Source organism: Rhinolophus sinicus, chromosome 16, assembly GCF_057876585.1.
Source record: "Rhinolophus sinicus isolate RSI-liver-muscle chromosome 16, RSI-T2T, whole genome shotgun sequence".
Taxonomy (NCBI): domain Eukaryota; kingdom Metazoa; phylum Chordata; class Mammalia; order Chiroptera; family Rhinolophidae; genus Rhinolophus; species Rhinolophus sinicus.
This window is the reverse complement of record NC_142516.1, coordinates 137570392-137596242: the sequence shown is the minus strand read 5'-3', so window position 1 is coordinate 137596242 and position 25851 is coordinate 137570392. Positions and strand designations below refer to the sequence as shown.

General features: G+C 37.8%; 1 protein-coding gene across 2 annotated transcripts in view; it reads left to right on the top strand.

The window, feature by feature from the left end:
• CUL4A (cullin 4A) overlaps window positions 1-12188 on the top strand; it is a 56928-nt gene extending 44740 nt beyond the window's left edge. Inside the window, exons 16-20 of one of the 2 annotated variants that reach the window (XM_088793658.1) lie at window positions 1980-2093; window positions 3950-4055; window positions 4239-4408; window positions 8688-8840; window positions 11104-12188. In XM_088793658.1, the coding sequence (XP_088649784.1) occupies window positions 1980-2093; window positions 3950-4055; window positions 4239-4408; window positions 8688-8840; window positions 11104-11199 (639 nt within the window). In that variant the 3' untranslated portion in view covers window positions 11200-12188. Of the gene's footprint in view, window positions 1-1979; window positions 2094-3949; window positions 4056-4235; window positions 4409-8687; window positions 8841-11103 lie in introns of both variants that reach the window. The other variant, XM_088793657.1, reaches the window with a different exon arrangement.
• Window positions 12189-25851: the final 13663 nt, after the last annotated feature.

The window sequence follows — 25851 nt, the reverse complement described above, 5'->3', positions numbered from 1 at the left end:
GTACTTTTAGTGTCATTTATCTAAAATACTATTGCCAAATCCAAGGTCATGAAAATTTACTCCTATGTTTTCTTCTAAGACTTTTATAGTTTTAGCTTTTCCATTTAGGTCTTTGATCTACTTTGAGCCTGGAATGGTAATTAGCACATAGTAAGCACCCAGTGTTAGTTGCTGCTATGTTATAATCATCATTATTACCACTCCTAGGAATTAATGTCAAGGAAATAATTTTTAAGAAAGGTATACATTAAGAGTTTTATCATATTACTGACTTTTAATATTTAGGTGTGATATGGTATAGTAGATATGTTTTCTAAAAGAGCCCGTCTCTTTTAGATATGTACTAAAATACTTAGAAATGAAATGATACTATGCCCAGAATTTGATGTTGTTGGAATTGGGTAATGCGTACATGTGGTAATTATGACTATTGAGCTAAGCTTTGAAGCATGAAAAGGAGTTTGCCAAGTAGACGTGAGGCTGACAGGCATTTCTGACAGAGGGCACCACTGACAGACGCATAGAGGCACTGAATGGGCCCATCAGGCCCAGGAACAGCAGGTATTTTGTACTCACTCAGCACCTGCTAGTACTATGCAGAGTGTACAGCACTGAAAAGCCCAGACCTGGTCCTCCCCTCTTCAAGCTCTCTGTCCAGAGGAGATATTCACAAATTGCTATAAATGGTATCAGAGCTAAGAGTGATCGGAGAAGGCTTCTCTGAGGAAGCCTGAGTAGTTATTGTTAGGGAGGTGGGTTCCCGGATCTGGTGGAGGAAACGTGTGAAAGTCTAAGGGCGGATGAGACGTGGTGCGCTCAGTGAAATGCGGGAAGGGACCATGGAGAGCCAGGGGAGGGGAGGCGTAGGAGAGGCCTTTGGGGTCAGAGGTTCCAGAGGCAAGGGACCTTGATGAGCCATAGAATTTTACTCTTAGGAAGAACTTGGAAGTAGCCAAGGGCACTGACAAGGGAATGACCAGAGTGCAAAGTGGGAGGAGTACAGGACCCTGGGGTGCCAGTGTGGGTGGAGTGGGTGGGAAGGCAAATCTAAGAAGATTCAGAAGGCATGGACTACAGACAGAGACAGGGAAGTCCCAACAGTGAGCGTCCCGGATGTCAGGAGGGCAGGAGGAGGCTGCCGCATGGGAAGGTGTTAAGAAAGTGTTCACAAGATGAAGCCTGAAGAGAGCTATTGGATTTGGGAGCACAAACCATTGGTGATCCTGGGTGCGGAGATGTGGAAGGAACTAAAGAAAATAATGAGCAAAAGGAAGTTAAAGGAATAGAGGTAGTACATGAGAACATGTACAGAAATGCTGTCAGAGAAATAGGAGCATTTGTCCATAAACAACAGCGATGCAGGAGTGGGAAAGGACGGGCACACCTGGAGAAGGAGCAGCTCAGGAATTTCAAAGTGAGACAACGGCAATAAAAAAACTGGCAGAAAGTTTGGAAGGTGTAATAAACCCTCCAAGAAAATGATGGCTAGCTTATGCCATACCTCCTGTGCAGGCACCATCCTGAGTGTTTTCCATTCATCCTCACTGCAGTGCGACAACAGGGGCCTTGCCGCGACCGCAGTTCATGGGTCACAGATGAGGCAGCGCGAGGCCCTCGGGCAGTTAGGACTCAGAGCTTGAGCTAAGACCTGGCAGGGTACACCTGGGCCTTCAGACAGCATCTCAGGATGGCCTCTGGCCAAGGGGAGCGCGGTGTGGGGTGTGGAGACTGCGGAATACAACCTGTTTGTACAGGAAATACCAGTTCAAGCATTATCCCAGTGTGAAGGGAAACCCAGTGTACTAGAGTGGTGGACATTTTCACAGTAAAAGAATACAGGAAAATATCTGTCAAAATAGAACTGTTCTTTTTATTCAGCTGTGAAAAATTGTAAAAACATTGTAAATTGAACAATATATGGTTCTTCAGATTAATGGTGTTTAGTATAGTTAAATTTGTTATTTTTCTGTGCTTGACAGATGATTAAACTTCAGGAAGTATTTAAGACATTTTATCTAGGAAAGCACAGTGGTCGAAAACTTCAATGGCAAACTACATTGGGACATGCTGTTTTAAAAGCAGAGTTTAAGGAAGTAAGTTCTTTCTCTATGTCATTTGTTTTTTATTTTTATAAGTATGTTAATAGAATTTTAAATTGCGTTTGAACTTTGGTAGCAAATAAAGGAAAAGAGTATTCAGTATAACTCAACACTGGCTTTTCTGGGTCAATAAAATTAAACCGTTGAAGGATTAATATTCTAATCAATAAAAATAAAAAAGACTGCCTGTTTGAAAAGCAAAGGATGTGGAGAGGCAACTCATAAAAGCAAGGCTGAAAAATCAATATCCATGAAAATGTGTTCTGCTTCTCTGACAATCAGAAGGTTGCAAATTAAAATACAGTAAAATGACTATGAAATTGATAAAGGCTAAAACTAAAAGAAACAGCAGCTCTCACCCCCTGCTGGAAGGAGTACATGAGCTTTAGGAAGGGCGGTTTGCAATGCACACGTATCTCAAACCTTCTCAGATAACACGCTTTGTGGCAATAGTTCCAGTTCTGGGAACTCATCTTAATAAGACGTTTTCACGGATTAATGAATAAGAATATTCGTTGCAGTGCTATTATTAAAAGTGATCCATTTAAGAGGAGAAATGCATACAATGTATTGATAAAAGAAGGCTGTCACATAATAGTCCCTTCATATTTGCATTTAACTTCAATTTTGTAAATAAAATTCAACGATGTACACTAAGCAAAAAAGTTATAAAAAACTCCTATTTTGCTAGCCTGATTATACACTAGCATAGATTATATATAGTTGACCCTTGAGCACCACAGGTTTGAACTGTGCAGGTCCACTTACATGCAGATTTTTTTAAAAAATGTAAGTGGATACACACAGTTCAGCCGTGTTGTTCAAGGATCAACTGTATTTTCAGTCCTCGAATACAGAGGGCCAACTGTAGTTATACAGGATTTTCAGCTGCATGGGGGTTGGTGCCCCTAACCCCCACATTGTTCAAGGGTCAACTGTATATACATATATACAATTTTACATATATATATGTGTGTGTGTGTGTGTATATATATATATGTGTATATATAATACATAATTTCATTGTGTTATTGTGTTGGGTTATATACATAAAATCAAACATACTAGTCTTTATTATGAGAGTATAAGATATTACAATCCCCTTAGCTGCCAACTTCAGAACTGAACATCTGCAGGGTGATCACATGACTACAGTTCTTGCCTTCCGTGGCTAGGCCTGAGGAGGAAACACTCACACAGGATGCTTCGTCATCCACACAGAACTGCTTGCATGTGGCAAGTCTCTGCAGTGGGGACTTTTTGAATAGAGGCAGGGAATTCTGTGCGGTCCAGAGCTGGGTCTGTGTTTATCACGTATACCACAGGGATATCACGTATATGAAGGGAAGCCAGGCTGACAGTGTCTGATCATCTGTGCTTCTTCCACTGCTCATTCTTTTAACAATGGGGTTGGCTGGATCTTTTGCCAGCTTCCCCATACACATTTTGTCGTGCTTTCTCATGCTCTGCCCATTCACTCCGGTGGTGTTTCCATCACCAGCCATTAAGAGCACGTCAGCAGGCGGAAAAGGGAGATGAGGGTGCTGTTAGGTGTGTATCAGTAATGTCTGCCTTCAAACAACGATAATCCCTGTCTTGTCCAACACAATTAACTGAAGGACTTTTTTGCTACTTTAAAAAATATATCAAGAAGAATTTTTAAGTGCAATACCAACTCGTTTTATTCTTGTATATAATTAGTAACATAATTTCTTATTTTGGTGGCTAATTAATAATTTCTTCTTCTACCCCACCCCTGCCAAAAGTTTGAAAGCCAAAAGAAGCCTCTTAAAATTTTCCAAAGATTGTGCAAACACAGCTTCACATGTGACATACGTGTTTTCTTTAAGGGAAAGAAGGAGTTCCAGGTGTCCCTCTTCCAGACTCTGGTGCTTCTCATGTTCAATGAAGGGGACGGATTCAGCTTTGAAGAAATAAAAATGGCCACTGGGATAGGTATGAAAAGCCTCTTCATGAATGTGTGGTTTGAGTGTCCTTGCTTTTGAAACATTCATTGAAGAGAAGATGTAGACTCAGCCTCTGCTCATCACACTTGAGAGCATGGTTCCTTTCATTGTTGTTGAGTGTCTTGTTCATTTTAATGCTAACCTGTGCCTGCATTTTCTCCCTGTTCAGAAGACAGTGAATTACGAAGAACGTTGCAGTCCCTGGCCTGTGGCAAAGCACGAGTTCTCATTAAAAGCCCCAAAGGAAAGGAGGTAGAAGATGGAGACAAATTCATTTTTAACGGAGAATTCAAGCACAAGTTGTTTCGAATAAAGATCAATCAAATTCAGATGAAGGAAACTGTATGTATAAACTTTCGCTTTTTACTTATAGGATTAGTTTTTACAGTAATTTCTTGACTGTAGAGTTCTGAAGCATATTTCTAAAGTATCTAATTTGAATACATAATGTTTATGAGTACTCATTTTAATGTAGCTTTCATTAACTTTATATTCACAATAAGAATGAAAATCAGAAAGAAATGCATTTAACAGTTATTCCTGTTCACAAAAATGGTGTGATAAATCAGATCTTCCCCTATCAGATTCTGTTAGTGGAGTGAGCATGTCATTTCCAAAACCCAGTGACTTGTCTTTTTATTTTTGCACAGCACATGTCAGCCATTCTCCCAGCCTCAGCCTCAGCCAGGTTCCTGGGGTGAAATGGTGAGGGTTATGGGTGTCGTGGACCCACTGACATTGTATCTGCGATCTGTGTACAGATGGAGCTTCTGTAGCTTTGATCAGATTCTCAAGTGTTATGTCTGAATACAGGTTCTCGACCACTGTCCTCAGGCCCTTCCTAATGCAAAGATGCTTGCACCCCTAGGCAGTTGTCGAACATACAGGCCAGGTGGGCACATGCACCTCTGGCACCCACTTATATAATACAGTGTCCAGCCGGCCTCCTTGTACAGTAAATGAGTGAGGAGAGGCCTTTTGAAGGAGTGAGGTCAACTCAGAGAACACAACAGCTTTAATTGATCTGAGCAGCATCACAAATACTTCCTCCATCTCCAGCAGTAGACAGTGATTGCTTCGCTTATGTAGAGCTGTTCTCAGTAGCCCAGTCAGAAAATACATTCAGATCACACAAAAAGAAATACAAAAGACCAATAAATAATAAAAGATGTTCACGCTCATCAGTAATTTTTGTAAAATTCAAATTATAGTAATATTCCATTTTTCATCTATCAATTTGGGAAATGTTAAAAAGTTTGACAGTACCCAGGGTTGGCAATATATGGGAAAAGCAGCATTCTATTTTATGTTTTTTTGGGTTTTTTTAAGATGTTGGATTAGTATACTTCTTTCAGTGGGTAATTTGATATATCTGTTGAAGATTTAAATGGACAAGTTTTATACTATTAGGAATTTATGAGAGTGATTAAAAGGATATAATATTTTAGAGTTGTAATTCCCAAGTGGGACTCTCATCTCTTTCCCCGAAAGAAACCCCCTTATTGCCACATTTGTACTCATGCAGCTTTTGTCTGTGATGTATATAAACTTTTTTTAAAGTGGGATCACTCTACATATGCCATTTATTTCATATGTACCATTTGTAACCTGTTCTTATTCTTTATCGTGGGCCTCTTTGCAGGTCAGGACTTGGTTTTCAATGGGTGCACAGGAATCTGTTATGTGAGTCCGTGTGAACCCACAAGAGGTTGGCAGTGCCCTTGTTGAAAGGCATTTAGGTTGTTTCCATTTCTCTCTAGTGGAAATATGGTTATATTACACATCCTGGAACAAACATTCCTGTTGTCTGTTAAGGCTGTTAGTATAAAATCCTTGCCCTGGAATTGCTGGGTCAAAGAATGTGTACTTTTGTTAGTCTGACCACTCTTTTCCAAATGGAAGTGACAGATTTTACCAGATTTCAGTCTCCAGTTTCTAGAGAACTCCTGCCCTCCCTCCACCTGCCCCTTGTCCAGTCTACTCAGAAACATGAAAATAGTTCCTTACCAGTTTAGTTTAGATTCCCTTGATTCTTTTGAGCATTTTTATGCCATTTAGTATCTTACACAAATTATGAAATCATCAATTCTTCATCTTTTAAAGTAGGCATACTACCTCAGGTTGTAAAAGTCTTGGCCAAATACCTGTAAGCACTTTTATATAAATGTCGATGCTGCTCGTTGATGGTTAGCCATTTGTATTGTTCTCTTTAATTAATTGCTTGTTCAAGTCACTGGCATATTTATTGGAGTATTCTTTTTCTGATTAGTAGAGGCTCTTTATATATTAAGGAGATTGACCCGTTGTCATTTGTAACAGATAATTTTGTTTTGACAGGGTGTTTTTCACACCTGAACATTTTTTAGTTCTCATATACAGTCTTTATGGTTTTTGACTTGAGGGTCACTCCAAAGACCTTCCTTTAACCCAGAATATTTTTAAAAATTAACTATTTTTCTAGTAGTTTTTACATTTAAATCTTTCTTTGAGCAATGTAGAAATTTTAATATTGGAAAGCAATCTAACCACCCTCCCTATTCCAAAACTGAATTACCAGTGTCATTCTCTGACAACTTTGTCACCTTTGTTGTATGTCAAATTTACGTTATGGGTCAGTTTCTCAATTCTATTCTACAAATTTTATTTATTTCATAGCCAGTACCCAAATTCTTTCAATGTACCTATTCCTATAAATTTGTTCTCCCAATGGAGTTGGGAGTAATTTTATTGTCTTTGATCTTCCAACTAAGAACATTGACTTTTATTCAGAGTGCATTAATCTGTAGTTTTCATCTTTATCATACTAAATATTCAGATTTATATGTGAGCATATACAAGAATATGTATAACCTATCATACTAAATATTCTGACATATATGTGTGTGTATATATGAATGTATAATCTCTGTCTTCCTCAGAGTTTTCTAGTTTTATTCTGTAAATCTTACATATTTCTTATTAGATAGTTCAACAGATACTTACTAAGCACCTATTGTGGGCCAGGTCTTCTATGAAGTACTGAGAATTCAGCTATTAACAACAAAGAACAATTCTGTTTCAAAGAGCTTTCAGTCTTGTCCAGTAGATAGGTTACCAGATGACTACACATCGATGAACTTGATACAGTTGAGGTAAAAAAGTTATGAGGAGAAGTACAGGAAATCCCAGTCTAATACTGTGGGTCAGGGAAAGCTTTCTCACTAAAGGGGAGACTAAGCCAGGAAAGACCTGGGGAGGCAGGCCACAGCCAGATCGTATAGAGACTGATCAGACCTATGAAGGATATGTGAAGGTACTACTAGCAGTTCTAAGCAAGAATGGCCACCCTATAAAGGGGATCTTTTCTCTTTACACGTATAATTAGTTATTGCCAGTGTGTATATATATGTATATATATATAAATGCTATTTACCTTTGTATTTATCTTGTATCCAGCCACTTTACAAAACTCACATTGGCTTTGATGGTTTTTCAGTATATTTTCTTGGATTTGGGGTTTTGCAGCTTATCTACGAATAATGTTCATGTGTCTGCTCTCTTTCAGTATACCTCTTTAGATCTCTTATTGCATAGCTAGAACCTCTAAAATAATATTTGTAAGAAATAGCATTGTTACTAGGCTTTCTCTTCTTCGTTAATTTTTTATCTCTACTATGGGGAACATTAACCTTTTTGATCCCAAAAAGTACCCAGATTCTTTCAGTGTGTACCTATTACTATAAATGTGCTCTCCCAATGAACTTGAAAGTAATTTTATCATCTTTGATCTTCCAAATAAGAACACTGACTTTTTTATTCAGGGTGCATTAATTTGCAGTTTTCGTCTTTATACTAAATATTCTGATTTATATGTGTGTGTATATGAGTATAATCTGTCTTCCTCAGTTTTCTATTCATTTGATCTTCCAAATAAAAACATTCTCCAATGAACTTGAGAGTAATTTTATCGTCTCAGCTTGGATTCTCCTTTCCTGAGTTCTTACCTTAACATGTGCACAGACCTCCCTCTCCCCCATCCCCCTTTGATCTGCAGACCTCCATTAGGTTGCCATTTAACATGTAGTTGTTAACAGTATTTGCTATTTGCTTCTGATAACAACTATCATGTTCAGGTTTTTTGTGTTTTTTTTAAATACTCCGTATATGCTAAAGTTTGTTTTAAATCAAGAATAGATTTTCAATTTTATTATGCCTTTGCAGCATCTATCAAGGTGGTCATATAATCTAACCTTGACATTATTGGGATAATCTGAGTTACATTAGTAGGTTTCCTAATGTTAAATAAAGTTTGCACACTGGAATAAATTTTGATGGCCATTATGCTTTGTTTTGTTTTTTTTACTGTGGTACTGGGTTTAATCCAGGGTTATATAGGGTTTTTATAGAAGTTTTACAGCTTTTTAATAAGGGAAATATGACTTCTTAAATTATCTTTCAAGTTTTGGCACTGAAGTTGCTCTGTTCTTGGGAAGCTAGGTTTTATTAGAACAAGTAAAAATGCTTAATAGAACAGGATTCATTGAAAGTTTGGCTTTCTTTTCATCAATGGTTTCTCATTAAACTCAACAGTATGAAATAATTAATACTAAAATATATCTTTACACTTTTTCTTTTTGTGCAGGTTGAAGAACAAGTCAGCACCACTGAGAGAGTGTTTCAGGACAGACAATATCAGATTGATGCTGCTATCGTCAGAATAATGAAGATGAGAAAAACTCTTGGTCATAATCTTCTAGTTTCTGAATTGTATAATCAACTGAAATTTCCAGTAAAGGTAAATGTATATTAGCTTAATTAAACCTGTAGTGTTGTGCTAAACCATTGACAAAGCATGTTTGATTCTCACTACCTTCAGAAACATACCATTTGTTTTACATATAAGTGATCATTTGCTGCAAAAAAAATCTACCTTTGTAGATATAGTAAGTATAGGAAACTGGCACGTGATGATGGTAGGAACTTTATACCACATGTTCTTCATCACCATTGTAGGAATGATAGATACTTAAAATTCCCACTTTCAGGGAGGTGGTACTTGTATTTTCAAGAACAGAAGAGGGGGGTACCTACATGGAGATATAGACACATTTATTCTCAGTAGCTGTAACAGTTCAGGTTATATCACAGGATTTTAAGGAAGTCATACTAACAACTAATTTACTCAGCATTTTACGAGCTACAAAGCATTTTCTACCTCAATAATATTTCCTCTTTGCTGTTGAGTAAAAGACCTAGCCTAAAACCTTTCAGTCCATGTGTATTTCCAGGACAAGGGTCACTGTCCTGGCTGTATGTGGAGTACAGGATAAGTGAAGGAAGCATTATGAAAAGCTCTTTAAAACGTGTATATCCACCTAAAAAGTGTGGGACTCTCATGACACCTGGCCTTTCGGTGACTGAACCCACTGTGTGTGCTTTTGGGGTGGAAGTACCCTGATTGTGTGTCGCCCAATTTGATAAAAGAGCAGCTGAACCTTCCTCCTCACCAAGAGGGTCAAATTGAGGTGGACCAATGAGTCCCGACACTGAAGTGGGAGTGCCGTCTTACCACAGCAAATAATGGGCTCCTGTACTTTTCAAGAGGCAACGTGTGCTCCATAGCACTCTGCACAGCCATGAAACACTGCTTCATACACCATTCTTTCCTATCACGAGCCAGAGCGAGTATTGATTTTCCCCTTTGCAGATGAGAGACCCAGCAATTAAAAAACTAAATAGTAAGTAACGTGCATACAGCCATAGCATCTAGTTCTGCCTTGATAGGTAATGGGGTTTCAGCCACATATTGTAAAATGTATCATCTATCGCTGAATAGAAAGTTAGGCTATTGGGAAATAGAATGTACCCCTTATACAGGGAAAACCTTGCTCATAAATGTCAGCATAGGTGTCCTTCCTAACAACACAGCCAGAGGCACTCTTCCTGGGCAGGCATGTCATGTCAATTCAGTCATCAGCTTTAAGCAAAGGAGCACTCAAAATCTGTGCTTATAAATACAGCATATGTAAGTACAGCATATATAGTAAATATATAACAACATACAGTACTTAGAGGGAAATGTCCTTAATGATGAAAATGCCAAGATATCAGATTTCCCTCTCAAACAGAAATGTGTTACCTAATAGGATCTACCATGCTTGTGTACTCATTAGTGATAATGTTTTTACATTTCACAAGTTCCACATTTCCCATAGGAAGCCCTGCTCTGATGATAAATTCACACGGAAGGATTTTGATCAAGAGATAATGTTAAACATTGTCTTTGAAGTAGGGAGCTTTAGTCTATTCATTTTATAATTAGTTCACAATTATAAATATGTACTGGGGGTGCCAAAAATGTATACATATTTTAAGAGATGTTACCTATGTATTCCTTTTCGAAGTTGAATTATAGTCGCAATGTAGTACGATATTCACTCAAAAGATGGCGTTAATCAAATGAATGCTAGCGTCACCATGCAACAGGCAGGACAATAAAAGAAAATGGCAGAAGCATGGCTGTCGTTCAAGGAGCACAAGACCATTTTGAAGAGGTATTTGAAATTCGAGAACGTTGTGGAAGTACGACGACAATGGAGGCATCGGGAGGAGGACCTTAAAGGATGTGGTGTACTGTACAAAACCGGCTGCACTGGCGGTGCTTTGGGAAGAAATTGAAACGGCATGCGCAGTGCTACAAGTGGACACTTTGGTCAACGTTCCTCAAGCAGTAGTTCGCCGTAGTCTGAAGTGTCTGGACGCTGATGGTAACCACTTTCAGTACCTCTTGTAATTGCAGAAGTCAAACGTGACTTGCATTCATCTTTTGTTATTGGTATATATTGAGTATTACCATTTTAATACAGATGTTTCTTTTCTTAAAATGTGTATACATATTTTTGGCACCCTCTGTATATATAATTATATATACATTATAATCACATCATTATAATCACAGTACGTAATTATAATCACGTACTTCATGCATGATGTTATATTTCCCTATGTTTGTGAATTTAATGCCACTAAACTTGAGGGGGTTTGTTTTTCTTTTTTAGCCTGGAGATTTGAAAAAGAGAATTGAATCTCTTATAGACAGAGACTATATGGAGAGAGACAAAGACAATCCAAATCAGTACCACTACGTGGCCTGATGCGTTGGCCAGCTGTTTTCTTTCAGTGAGACACTGGAATGTATCTTCAGAGTAAAACACTTCTGTGCTGTTTCCTGGGCTTTCTGGGATTGAGCCAGCATGGATACTTTGGCTTAGAAGGAAAGGAGATGATTTTTGGATAACCCTTCACAAGGCTTAAGGATTTGCAAATGGCATATGTGTCTTTTCTCCCTCTTGTTCTTTTAGGCATTTAAATTGTTTCCATTACTCTATGCAGAATGACTTTGGGATTGGACAAGAAGATATTGGTTAAATGAGGTTCCTTCGTAAGGTGGTGTTCTGTGGCAAAAAACTGAAAGTTTGGTTTGTTTCTGTGCGTGGGATCATGAATGCACAATTAAAAAGACCCTCTATGCTGCATTCTTTAGCTAAGATTACTTAGGTATTCCTGAACACAAGCTGTCTTAGTTGATGAACACTTAGATTAAAAACAAGAAACCTTAATTGGTGACCATTAGGAAAAAACAGTCAGTGTTAAAAACTGGCTCATCAATTATGCAACCTAACTACTGGCATCTGTTTCACTTATTTTCAAAAGTTTTAAACTTTGATGACTAATTTTTCTATAATGAGGTTTCTCAGTGAGATCTCTGATGTGCCAATAGGACATCGGGTCTGATGTGTTTGATGCAGTGAACCCATCAGGGTCTTTATTTTATTGTCACTAAATTACTTGTGAATTTTCTGTTTAAGGTTGGGGGGATAGTGTATTTGTGTTTACCATTCTGAGATTGAGTCTAGCAGTCCCTGTTTTTTTGCATTGGGGTAACTGCTGTTTGATTTATTTTTAATTGCAGTATTTGTATGATTGCTATAATAAAGTTTGGTTTTGTTTTTACAGTCACGCACAGGGACGGTCGTTGTTCTCTGTGCTATAACCACTGTAAAAAGTTTTATAGGAGACTTAAAGTCTTGATATTGTGAAGCAGAGGTTATTTTGTTGAAAGATTAAAAGGATTTCATTGGCACCTGGTTTCATGTTGTGTATGTATAGGTGAGGTTGAACAGCAAATGATGTTAGTACGGTAACTATAACAAAGATACTTTTATGATAACATTGAAAAGTACTTTATATTTTACATAATAGCATGTTTCATTTTGATTAAAAACTACCAAAGGAATTTTGATCATGGTATAAGTGTTTAAAGCAATATTTTCTGGAATATACCAAGTTTATATAATTTGATTTTGTGCTAAATTATTAAAAGATTCTGCCTTTTTGAAACATGCGTGTTTAAAATATGACAACTTATGGGTTTCCATTATGAAAATCCTCACTCCTTAAGTATCATCATTTCTATATTTGTAAATTTTCTTTGTGAGTTATATAATAATATGTGGTCTACAAAAGACCAAATAGATTTCTACTTCTTATATTTTAAGTTCATTGTCTCTAGAGATTAATATTGTAATTTAATGTAGACTTACTCTGAATAAAATTAGTTTAAATTGGCCTTAAAAATGACATTAATAAAACTTTGTGGTATGTGAATTACACATTCCTCATAACTCTCTAGCAACTTAAAATTCATTACTAGTACAACAGAGAACCAGAAGCAGGGCAAACATCCGTCACCCTCTCAGGTGTCCTCTTTCACAAACCACTACCCAGCAGAACATCATCAGACTGTAAAGGAAATGATTGAAAAGGAAAAGGCACTTAGACAAGAAGAAAGCTGTAAAATTAGGAAGAAGGTAAAATTATTTACAGATAAATGACTGCCAGAAAATTTAAGAGAAGCAACTGAAAAGCTGTAACTAGAAAAGAATTCACTAAGTTTTTAATTGAACACAAAATTAACAGAAAAGTGAAAATATAATGGAAGGTTATTTTTTCAATAGCAACAAAAAATGATAACTTGTAACAAGCAAATAAGTATCTATATGAAAAGCATTTTAAAATGACTTAGGAACACACAGAAAAACTGAGTAAGTGAAAGGTATGGGCTATTCTTACATTTATCTATGCAGTATCTTAAGATGTCAATTTTCCCTTACTTTAAAACACAAATAGACAAAGTGACTAAAGTTTAAACAGAAAAGCAAAAAGGCAAGAATAGCCAGAAATTGTTTTAAAACCTATCATAACATGATTTAATTGAAACAGCATGCTGTTGGCACATAAATGGATCTCTGCAACCAAATAAGAGTCCATGAATAAACCAAATACACAGGAATGCGTGTAGCATAATGGGGCATATTGTCAGGGAAATGGAAACTTTTCAACAAATGTTGGGAAAATTTGGGTTAACCACCTTGAAAAAAGCAAAGTTACACTCATTTTTTTATACTTAAATAAGTTCCAAGTGGTCAAAGATTTAAGTGTTTAAAAAAATGAAACCATAAATACAACAGACTTTTTTTTATTCTTAGAATGGAAAATGTCTAATCACAAATTAAGATCCATTATTTAAAAATGATAAATGACATTCTTAAAGGTCTACATGGGGAAAAGTTTAAAAGCCAGGGAAATTTGGGGATAAAAAGAAGACAATACTAATTATTTTCGTGCACACAGAATTAAAAGTTAACATAAGTGAGACCAACAACCGTGAGATAAGTGCGGATGTGTACTTGATGAGTGTTTGAGAGCATCAAGTAGAGGAGATAGACAGTACAGACCCAGAATTAAAGGAAGGAAATATGAAACAGCTGGAGGAAGAGTGGAACCCAAGGGGGTCATTTTGAGACGCTTTTTCAGCAACTTTGCAAGTGTTAGGGCATCATCCCGTAGAGGGGTATACGGACCCAGGAGGATGTGACGGGAAACAGTCCTCTACACCCCACTACCTAGGCCCGACATCTGGATGCAGCAGGGCATGGGAACAGTGGAAGGCCAGAGCCAGATCTGCCTTTAGGGGTAAGTGGGCTGAGTGGGTGATGGAGGGCTGACTATGACAGCAAGCCCTGGAATAAGCCCCTGTGAGGTAAATGAGAGGTAAACAGGTGTGTGCTCACCGTAGGGCTGAAGAATTGTGTTTGGAGGGAGCTCGTGTCAGCAATTACGGGATGTGGGGAAATGGAGCTGAAGTGAGATCAGCTGGGAGGACAGAGACCGACTGGATCAAGAGTGATGAGTGGAGCAGCACAGAGAACCACGGTGAGTGAGGAGCAGTGACAAGTGCCCGGTGGTTACTGCAATGTGGAGGGAAGGGAATGGCCCTTGGTATGTGCTTCAGAGCAGCAGGGGGGTTCAAGGAGTGGAGAAACAATGGCCTCCAGGCCCAGGGTAGATGGGACACAAAGATGAGAAAGCTACCACGTGGTGGGCTGCAAGGAAAGCAGGGTCCTCAAGACAGGTTTCAGTAGATGAGGAAATGGAGGAGCTGCTAGGACAGGGAAGCCGCTCTGCTCTGCTCCTGTGGCAGGAGCTCTGCTGGCCAACAGCCTTCTCTCTGCCAGCTTTCATCCACTGTCCTCAGGGGAGAAGAAATAACTCTGACGGGTTTGGAATGAGAAACAAGACATGGAGGGTCCCCGCTCCCCGGCACAGGCTCTTCTGCATCTCCCTGTAAGAACTGAAGAGGCCCTGGCTTCCGTGTAGGCGGCCTGGGACAGCCTTGGTTGTTTTAGAACTCGGGTCAGGAAGAGGAATGTTATTTATCTGGAACACCTAGCACAAACGTTCGCAAGATGGGGGTTTTATTGATGACTGATTTCTGAGAAGTCAGTAGAAAGGGCTGGGGTTGGAAGAGGTGGGAAATTGGCTCATACGGTGGACACCGAGTGCTGGACTCCTTAGGGAAGGTTAGCGGACTGCACAGTGGGATCAGACCTAGCGGCGCTCTCAGGAAGTGGGCCCTCAGTCGTGATGTGGGCCATTTTCCTCAGGGCCCTCTGACAATTGTTTTCATTTCGGACCATCTGCTTTCTAGAGCTGCACAGTTGTGGTCCTGGAATTTCCTTTGTTTCCATTTCTGTTTAGGTCCACTCCTCAGATCCCCAGTCTCGTTTTATTTTCCTGATTTGTTTTACTAAAGTAGATCCTTACATGATTTTCTCAGATAATGCATGGGAGACTAACTTTCTGATTCCTTGCTTGTCTGATTTACTTTGCATTTACGTTTAATAAGTTTGGCTGCATATAAAATTCTAGGTTCAAAATCATTTTCCTCAGAACTTGGAAGGCACAGCTCCATACATTCGTAGCCTTCTCATTTACAGCTCTAATGTCTGATGCCTTTTAGTAACTAACCTGTTTTTTGGTTTTTCACAAAACTTTTGAAATCTATTCCCGTTTTTCTATTTCACAAGAATGTGTCCAGATGTGAGCCCATTTTTATTTGTCCTTCCAGAACTCAGCAAACCTTCTCCTTCAGAAGACTGGTGACTTCTTCCTGTTCTGGGAAATGTTCCTCACTTATTTACATTGCATCTTCCCCTCCAACTTTTTTGCTCTCACTTTAAGAGGAAGTTTTGTTAGCTAAGAGGGAGTTCTTGCTAACCAGATGATCTTATAATGAGAGCCACCAGTCCCCACCCACAGTGCACTGTTCCATTTTTGTTTCTGGTTAGTTTTCCTGGCAATGACCTCTGTATCACACTACCATTTCTTGCCTTCTGATTGTGCAATTTTAATAGTAGATTTTATATTTTTTAATGGCTAGAATATCTGCCTGAAACTCTCGAGGGCACTAATGCAAACTGTTCAAGTTCTTTTCTCTTTCCTCATGTCTAGGGTAGGGATGGTAAACTTTTTCTTTAAAGGGACAGAAAGTAAATAGCTTAGGCTTTCCGGGCCACATATAGTCACCGTCATGTATTATTTTTTATTATTTTTCAAACACTTTAAATAAGTAAAACCATCTTAGTTCTCCCACTGTACAACAACCACAGGCTGCAGTGTTTCAAACCCACTCTACTGTCAGTGGCTGCTGGGTCGCTTAGCCCTGACGGCCCAGCACAGGCCTGTTCATACATCTCTTCTGTGCACATGTACACTTTCTTTATTGCTGCATTTCGTGAATGCCAATTCATCACTGAAAATTAAGTCCACACGTCATGTACTGGAAGGTGTGCTCACTCTCCATCCCAATCAGCCTGGGGACCTTCCTTACATCTGGGCTGCCCACTTGGATCACAGCTCTTCCCATAGTGTTTTACAATTTCAGGCTCTACTCATCAGTCTTCTTAAGTAGTTTTAGGGCACAATTTTATTCCTGAATCTGCAGTGTCTGGTACACAGTAGACACTCAATATAACATAGATGACTGAATGAAGAGGAGCCAATAGAAAAAATGAATAAGGATTATATAAGAATAAAGATATGGGAGCTCATCAACAAGACAAATAGTAACAAATGTTGGAGAGGCTGTGGAGAAAAAGGAACCCTCATACACTGTTGGTGGGAATGCAGACTGGAAGAAAAAGAAAATGAAAAAAAAGATGGGAGGAAGAGAAATCAAGGAAGACGGCAGTTTTAAGGAAGAAATCGTAATGTGATGAAAATTGGGAAATATCCAATCTTCGGGGATTCTAGGGGCTATGACAGTTTGAGTGTGGGGTAGGAACTGGTTCAACAGGGTGCAATTAGTGGTAGCTTGAATCAGAGGCAGAGAAAGGGCGAGTTTCTTTTGGATGATGAAACTTGAACATGATTATAGACAGAATGGAGCTAAAAGAAAGGGAGGGGAAGAATTTGACGATAGGGAAAATGAAGATACGAGTTAACTGATGTGTCAAGTTTCTACAAAAATAGGATAAAAGTGGATTCAAAGCCCACGGGTATATGAGTGTTTCTACAACGTGTATTTGTGTGTGTGCATGTGTCTCTGTGGGTATGTTCGTGTATTTTTAAGTGTGTGCATCTGTGCGTGTGTGTATATGTGCATTTGTGTATGTGCATGAGTGTGTGTGTGCATGTGTTCTCGCTAAGAGAAGGTCATTATGTAAAGGTAGGTACAGATATAGATAAATGTGAAGTAACTGGATAAAAAGCTGAGGATATTTTTAAGGATTTTTATTATCAGTGATGTAGGCATCAAGGTCAACTGCTAAATAAATTGAGACATTGCATTTTAAAGTGCACATGCTGTTCTGAGTCAGCTTCTCAGTGACAGAACTGAGAAGCAACACTTTCGAGATACTGAATCAGAGAGAAAGGTTAAGGGCTGGAATTTTGAAGTCAGATGACCCACAGATCAAAGCCTGGATCTGTCACTATCTCGGTGCCCTTAGGAAAATTACTTCCATTCTCTAAACTTGATTTTCTTATCTTTTAAAAGGAGATCATAATGCTCATTTGCTCATGGGTTGTTCTAAATTAATACATACCAAGGTATGTCTAACATGTACCACCTACCACTAAAGATGAATGGACGCATACAGTGTAATTCTTGGCTCGGAAAAACAATTTTGGTATAAATCTGAAATCTGCCCAAAGGAGGGCAGGAAAGTAGGGGAAAGGGGAACGAAGAACAGAAATAAAATGATCTAAACACTCCAACTAAAAGAGATTTTGAGACTAGATAGAAAATTAAGACCAAAGTATACATCATCTATGAGAATGGCATTTTAAATATAAGAAAACACTAATGGTTTAAAGTAAAAGATGGAAAAAGATCTACTATGAAAACTAATCATAAGAAAGCTGGAGTGGCTATATTTATAACCAGTCAATTTCAGGACAAGGAGCATTTCCATAAATAAAGAGAACATTTCATAAAGATAAAAGAGGCATCTGTCAGATTTAACCCTAAATGTAGAGCCCTCTAGTAACAGAGCTTCAAAAATGTGAAGCAAAAACTAACAAAGCTAAAAAGAACTCTAGGAGAAGCAGACAAATCCATTATTGTGGTTGGAGATTCAACACACTTCTTTCACTACTTGACCGACAGACAGAAAATCAGGAAGGACGTGAAACATTATCAACCAACCTGACCTCGTTGAAAATTATAGAATACTAAACCCAAAACATTATTTTACAGTGCACAGGAACATTCATCAATGTAGGCAAATGGTGGGTCATAAAACAAGTCTCAATATATTTTAAAGGACTGAAATTATACAGAATATGTCCCTGACCACAATGAAATTAAATTAGAAATCCAACAAGGATAACTGGTAATTAACTAAATGCTTGAAAATTAAGCAGTATGCCCCTAAATAAGTTATGCAATTCTAGTACAGATAATATAACACACTTTTAAATAAATAACCCAGGAGTCAAAATACATCATAAGGAAAATTAGAAAATATTGTGAGTTGAATGAATAAGAAAACATAACATACCAAAAATGTGTATGATACAATTAAAGAAGTATTTAGAAGTGAATTTATAGCTTCAGATGCTTACAACATTAAAAAAGTTTAAAGGTTTAAATGCAATGATATAAGTACCAACCTTAAAAAGCTAGGAAAATAAGAGCAATTTAAATCCAAAGGAAATACATGAAAGAAAATAATGAAGATAAAACTAGAAATCAAAGAAATAGAAAAGGGACAAATAAAGAAATCAGTGAAACCAAAAGCTATTTGAGAAAACAAAGTTGATAAACCCTTAGACCAAAACGAGAGAAAACAAAAAGGAGCTTAAGAGAACAGATCCTACCGAGAATGTTATGAATCAGTTTATGCCAATAAATTTTAATTTAGGTTACATGGTCAAATTCCAAGAAATTTGCAAATTACCAAAATAGACACAAGAAGAAATAGAAAAACAAAAACAGCTCTATATTTGTTAAGGTTATTGACTTTGTAATTTTAAATCTTTCCACAAAGAAAACTCTAGGGCAAGTGGCTTTACTGGTGAATTCTATTCAACCTTTAAAAAAAAAAAGTAATACCAATCTTATACAATCTGTCAGAAACAGAAGAGGTAAGACTTCACAAGTAATTTTATGAGTTCAGCATTACTTTAATACAAAAACCAGACAAAAATATTGCAAGAAAATAAAATTACATGGCAAGCCCAGTGGCTCAGGTGGTTGGAGCGCTGTGCTCCTAACGCCAAGCTCGCTGGTTCGTTTCCCACATGGGCCAGTAAGCAGCATCCTCTACAGCTAAGACTGTGAACAACGGCTCTCCCTGGAGCTGGGCTGCCATGGGCTACCGTGTGCTGCCATGAATGGCCGGTGGCCAGTGTGAGTGGCTGGCAGCCGGCGACAGTTGCCGTGAGTTGCTATGAGCGGCCAACCGACTGCTTGAGCCCAGGGGAGCGCAAAGCTCATAATACCAGCATGGGCCAGGGAGCTGTGTCCTACACAACTAGACTGAAAAACAATGGCTTGAACCAGAGTGGGGCAGGGCGAGGTGGAAAAGGGGGGGGGGGGGATAATTACAGACCAATATATCCCTCAACCAAATATTAGCAATTTAAATCCAGCACTATACAAAATCAGTAATATACCAAAACCAAGTCAAGTTTTTCCCCAGGAATACAAGGTTGGCTTAACATTTAAAAACTTGAAAAAGAAAGAAAAAGCATATAATCATCTCAATAGAAGCAACAGCATTTGGTGAAATTCAATACTCAATGTTGATTTAGAAAATAACTCTCAGCAAACGAGGAACAGAAGGGAAATTCCTTCATCTGTGAAAGGATGTTTACAAAAGATTTAAGCTAACATTATGCTTAATGGTAACAGACTAAAAGCTTTCCCCTTAAGGTTGGAACAAGGTAAGGATGTCTGCTATCACTGCCTTTATTCAATATTGTACTGGAGGTTGTAGCAACTGCAATAAAACAGGAAAAAGAAATAAAAGGCATACAGATGGGAGAGAAAGAAGTAAAATAGTCTTTATTCACACATGACATAATCATATGGGTAGAACATATCAAGAAATCTATAAAAATGCTACTAGAACTAGTAAGCCAATTTAGCATGGTCACAAGATACAAGGTCACTAAATAGAGCAATTGTATTTCTACATTCTAGCAACAAAAAATTGGGAAGTGAAACTTTAAAGTACAATCCCACTCACAATAGTATAGAGAAATGTGTGAAATATCTAGAGATAAATTACTATGTACAAAAACATATATACTGAAAACTAGAAAGCACTGCTGAAAAAATTTAAAGATGGCTAAAATAAATGAAGAACTATATCATGTCATTGGAAGATTCAATGTTGTTAATCAGGTTTCTCGGGGCAGCTGGATGGCTCAGTTGGTAAAGAGTGCAAACTCTGAACAACAGGGTTGCTGGTTTGATTACCACATGGGCCAGTGAGCTGCACCCTCCACAACTAGATTGAAGGACAATGACTTGGAGCTGATGGATCCTGGAGAAACACTGCTCCCCAAAATTCCCCCCAGCAAAAAAGATACCAGTTTTCTCCAAATTGATATATATATCCAATCCAATGCCCATTAAAATTCCAGCAGGTTTTTTCCTTTATAGAAAAATTGTAAGCTGACTGTATACAGATATGTATATGGAAATTCAAAGAGTCAAAGCAATTTTTAAAAGAATGGTTGGAGAACTTACCTAATTTCAAGACTTATTATAAAGCTACAGTAATGAAAAAATTGTGGTGTTGGTGAAATGACAGACACACAAATTAACTGAATGGAACAGGGAATATGAAAATATCTCTACCTATATTTGGCCAAGTTATTTTCAACAAACATGCCAAGGTACTTTAATGGGTTAAAAAAAGAAGTCTTTCCATCAAATAGCTATCCATATGGGGGAAAATGAACATTGACTCTTAACTTACACCATCCACAAAAATTTAATTTGATCATAGGCCTCATTGTAGAAGCTAAAACCATAAAACTTCTTGAAAAAAACAGGAAAAAAGTCTTTATGATGTTGGGATATGCAAAGATTTTTTTTAAGACACAAAAAGCAGGAAGCATAAAGGAAATACTGATAAAGTGGGTTTTCATGAAATTTAGAGCTTGCTTTTTGAAATATACTAAGAAATAAAAAGGCAAGCTACATAATGCGAGAAAATATTTACAATGCATAAAATTGCATCCAGAATATATATTTAAAACACTTAGACTTCAATAAGAAAACCAAAAACCCATTTTTAAAAACAGCACGAAGTCTGAACAGACTTTTAATGGAAAGAAAAAGACATATGAATAATAAATAGGCACATAAAAAGACCTTCAACCTCATTAGTCATCAGGAAAATGCAAATTACGTTCACAATGAGATACCATTACACAGTGATTTTTTTTAACTGAAAAGACTGATAATACCAAGTGTTGACAAAGATGTGGAGCTAATGTTGGTAGAAATGTACAATTCAACCACTCTGGAAAAGAATTTGAGAGTTTCAAGTAAATATACGCCACCTACCATAGGACCCAGCCATTCCATGCTACGTATTTACCCAAGAGAAATGAAAGCATACGTGCTCACACAATTATTTGGTTTTGAGTGTTCATAGCAGTTTTATTTATAATACAATACTGGAAACCCTTCAACCCTTCAAATATCCTTCAAGTGAATGGGCAAACAGATGTGGTAGATCCATACACTCAAATAAGCGGATGTCAGCAATAAAAAGGAATGAACTAGTGGTACGTACAGCATGGATGAGTCTCAAAAGATTATGCTGAGAGAAATACCTCAGATACAAAAAAGTGCATACTATGTGGTTCCATCTATATGACATTCTGTAATATGAAAACCTAATCCGTAGTGACAGAAAGCAGACAGTGGCTGCCTGGGTTTAGGGATGGGGTTAACTACAGAGACGTGAGAGAACTTTCTGGTTTGGAGAAAATGTTTCTTATCTTGATTGGGTTGGTGATTTCATGGGTATATACATTTGCCAAAACTCATCAAACTAAGATGGTGTATTTATTGTATATAAATTAACTTTAATATAAAGTTGATTTGAAAAGGTAAAAGTTACACACACACACACAAATGAATGGGACACTTATGTGGCTCTACCTGACACTAAAAGCAAGGAAAATATTGGCTCCTTCATCAAGGCTTTTTATCTTAGTTGGAATCATGGTGATTGTGATCTTTCTTAACGTTTCTATCTTGGTCCTAAACTTTTTTTTGTTATTAAGGACATCAGCCAGATTAACTGATGATTAATACTACCATGTAACCGTCATAACAAATATTAACACCATCTATGTCTGAATTTAAGCACTTGTCTGAAGATCTTTTGTCACACGCTTACTTTTTATTAGTCTTCTCAGCAGTAATTTGAATGAGGTTTGATACACCCACCTATTACTAACTTCAGTGTTGTACTGGCAGCATAGAATCATTGTGAAATCCGCCCCATCCCCTGTGAGTTGTAATCATGAGTTATAATCATAAAAATGTTGAAGTGGCTTCATGATGATTTCAGTTCCCATTCTGTGTCTTCCACTATTAGGAACAGGCTCTGGTTAGCCACATTTCATTTATTAACCAAGCACAAGCCCTAGTTAACACTTCAGACCCCAGAGTTCAGTGACCAGGTGTGTAATTGGAAATACGAGCAAAATTTAAATTACACAATTTGTCACGCTGCAAAAGACTTGGAACGATTGATTTGATGTGCTTTCTAAGAAAGTAAAAGTTTTGGTTCTTTTTTGAGAGGGTTCCTTTTTGTAACCGTCTAAAAAAGAACACTACCATGGTTTAAGTATTTTAAGGAATTAGGAAATCATGATGTACACAAGGCATGTGCATAAAAGGTGTTCTGAATGGCATTATTTTAAATAGCAAAAAAGTATAAGCAATCTACATGGCCTAAAGGAGAGAGCTGAGTTTTTAAAAAGTATTGTACGATGGGAGTCTTATTTTTTTCACTCATTTTTCAATTATAGTTGACACACAGTATTAGTTTCGGGTATACAACATAGTCATTAGACATTTATATACCCTACAAAGTGATCCCAATAAGTACTCACCTGACACCATACATAGTTACTGACATATTCCCTATGCTGTACTTTACATCACTATTTTTGGAACTAACAAGTTGTACTACTTTTTTTTTTTTTTTAACTTTTTATTTATTTAAGCGTGTCTTCCCAGGACCCATCAGCTCCAAGTCAAGTAGTTGTTTCAATCTAGTTGTGGCGGGCACAGCTCAGAACTGGCAACCCTGTAGTTAAGAGCGCCGCGCTCTAACCTACTGAGCTAACCAGCCGCCCCACAATTTGTACTTAATTGTATGACGGGAGTCTTGCTTCTTTTTCCTGCTTGTTAGCATATATTTCGCTTTAAAGCTTACTGTTGTCTATTTTTCTGACGTGTTATTCCTTAACGCTAGTCTTACACTTATCAACGATGATTGACTTGCCTTTTGTATCATTAATGGACCAGCTTCACCATTGGAAGCACTCAGGTTGTCTCCTGTGTCCCTATGACAAGCCCATCCTTGTTTTCTAAGCCTGTCCTTACTTTCTGGCTCCACAAGATGCTCCAGGCTCACTTTGTATTTTCCCTGCCCAGCCCTGGAGCCTGGCTTCACTTATTGGAGAAGCTTATTTAGAAACCATAATCTGGATCACTGCTGCTTCTCAACCTTCTCAGGAGACAAGTGTGTGTCTAACCCGGGTACACACACACAGCTCTATTTCTGTAACTATTTATATTTTAAACAGAGAGAGAGAGAGAGAGAGAGAGAGAGAGAGAGAGAGAGAGAGAGTTATCGTATAACAAGATTCATTCTCACCTTCCCCTATTCCTTACTTATAATTTCTTCTATAGTGAGAAACCTGCAAATTATCATTGTCTGCAAAATATCTACTTATTTGTCCAACATTGGTAAACATATAATCTCAGAACTGGTAACCCTACCCACATGAGAACAATTTACCAACTAGAGGACAGTGTCCATACAGCTGTCTTTGGCCTCAGTACCGTCGAAACACGGTGACTCAGGGCGCTCTTCTTTCCGGTATCTTACAATATGGGCATATAATCCATTCCTCTACAGTTATCTCTGTCACAAACTATATTCCAGCTGCTGTTGGAGGAGACTGTACAGATACCCTGCACCACTAGAAAGAGTGGAACAAGTGGGTCCTAGAGTAGATTAAGCCTGAAACATCGTTGGAGACAAAAATGACAAAACTGAAGCTCTCCTACTTCAGGCACATCATAAGAAGGCAGGGGTCTTTGGAAAAGACAATCCTGCTGGGAAAAAGAGAAGGCAGCAGGAAAAGAGGAAGAGCAAATATGAGATGGACTGACTCCATAAAAGAAGCCATAGGTATGAGTCTCCAGGAGCTGAGCTGGGCAGCTGAGGACAGGACATTTGGGACATCGCTCACTCACAGGGTTGCCAGCAGTCAGAGCCAACTCTACGGCACGTAACAACATTCTGTCTTGGATCCACCCCTACTGCCTACACCGATTATTATTTTAATATACAATAAAATTCCGTATTTTTAGTGTACATTTCTATGGGTTTGACAAATATTCCGACTTCGATATCTACTACCACTGTTCCTTAAAGAAAAGCTCATTCACCCAAAAACTCCCTCATGCTGCCCCTTGTAGTCAACCCCTCCCCCCCAACCCCAGCAATCCCCATAGTTTTACCTTTTTCAGAATGTCATATACCTGGACTCACACAGGTAGCCTTTTGGGGCTGGTTTTCTTTATTTCACAAAATATATTTAGGATTCATCCATGTTGTTACATAAATCAATACTGTATTCTCTTTTATTGTTGAGTATATTCCATTGTTTGGATGTACCACAGTTTATTTAGCCATTCACCACTCAAATTTCATCTGACTTGTTTTCAGTTTGGGGTTATTTACGAGTAAAGCTGCTATAAACATCATGCATAGGTTTTTACGTGAACATGTTTCCATTTCTCTTGGCTGAATATTAATTTTACTTTTAAAGGTAAGTTGATTACAAAGATCATATGAAAAAATAAACAAGGAAGAATAATTACAAAAACCCTGAAAGAGAAAAGTGAGGGAGCTAGCCCTACAAAGCATCAGTAAGATCAAAAATATGGCATGGGACCAGAATAGAAAATCACAAAATAAAGTGTGTCTCAAATTTAACAGTATAGGATAAGGGTGGCATCGCCAATCAGTAAGCAAAAGCTGAGCTTTTTACTAAGTGGTACTAGGATAATTGGAGTCCTGTATGGAAAAAGATAAAATGGGAATGGATCCCATTTTATCTTTTACAGATACTATAACAGACACTATAAATGTAAAAAACGAAACTATACATTACTAGCAGAAAAGGTAGATGGACTCCTCATAACGTAGAACTAGGAAGAAGCCATCAGGGAAGAGTGATAGATTCAACCATGTTCAAACAAAAAAACTTTTGCAAAACACCGTAAGTAAAATGTCACATGACAATTTAAAAATGACATACTGACTTTAAAAATGTGACTTATATCACAAATATCTCTATACTCCAATTTAAAAATGGGCAAAAAATTCAGGTAATTTGCTGAAAACGTAATGCAAACAGTCGTTAAACACATGAAAATATGTTCAGCCTCACTCATAAGGGAAATGCAAATTAAAATTACAGGGGTTTAATTTCTTACATATCAGATTGGCCACAATCTAAAAGTGTGACAACACTCAGGCTGTGGGAAAACAGGCATTCTGATGCACGCATTGTTGGTGGGCATGCAACAGGTGACAGCCTACACAGAGAGAAATATCACAGTCACATATACCTATGTCTGCACTACCAAAGACAGCATGATTTTAACTTCAAAATCATAACCACAA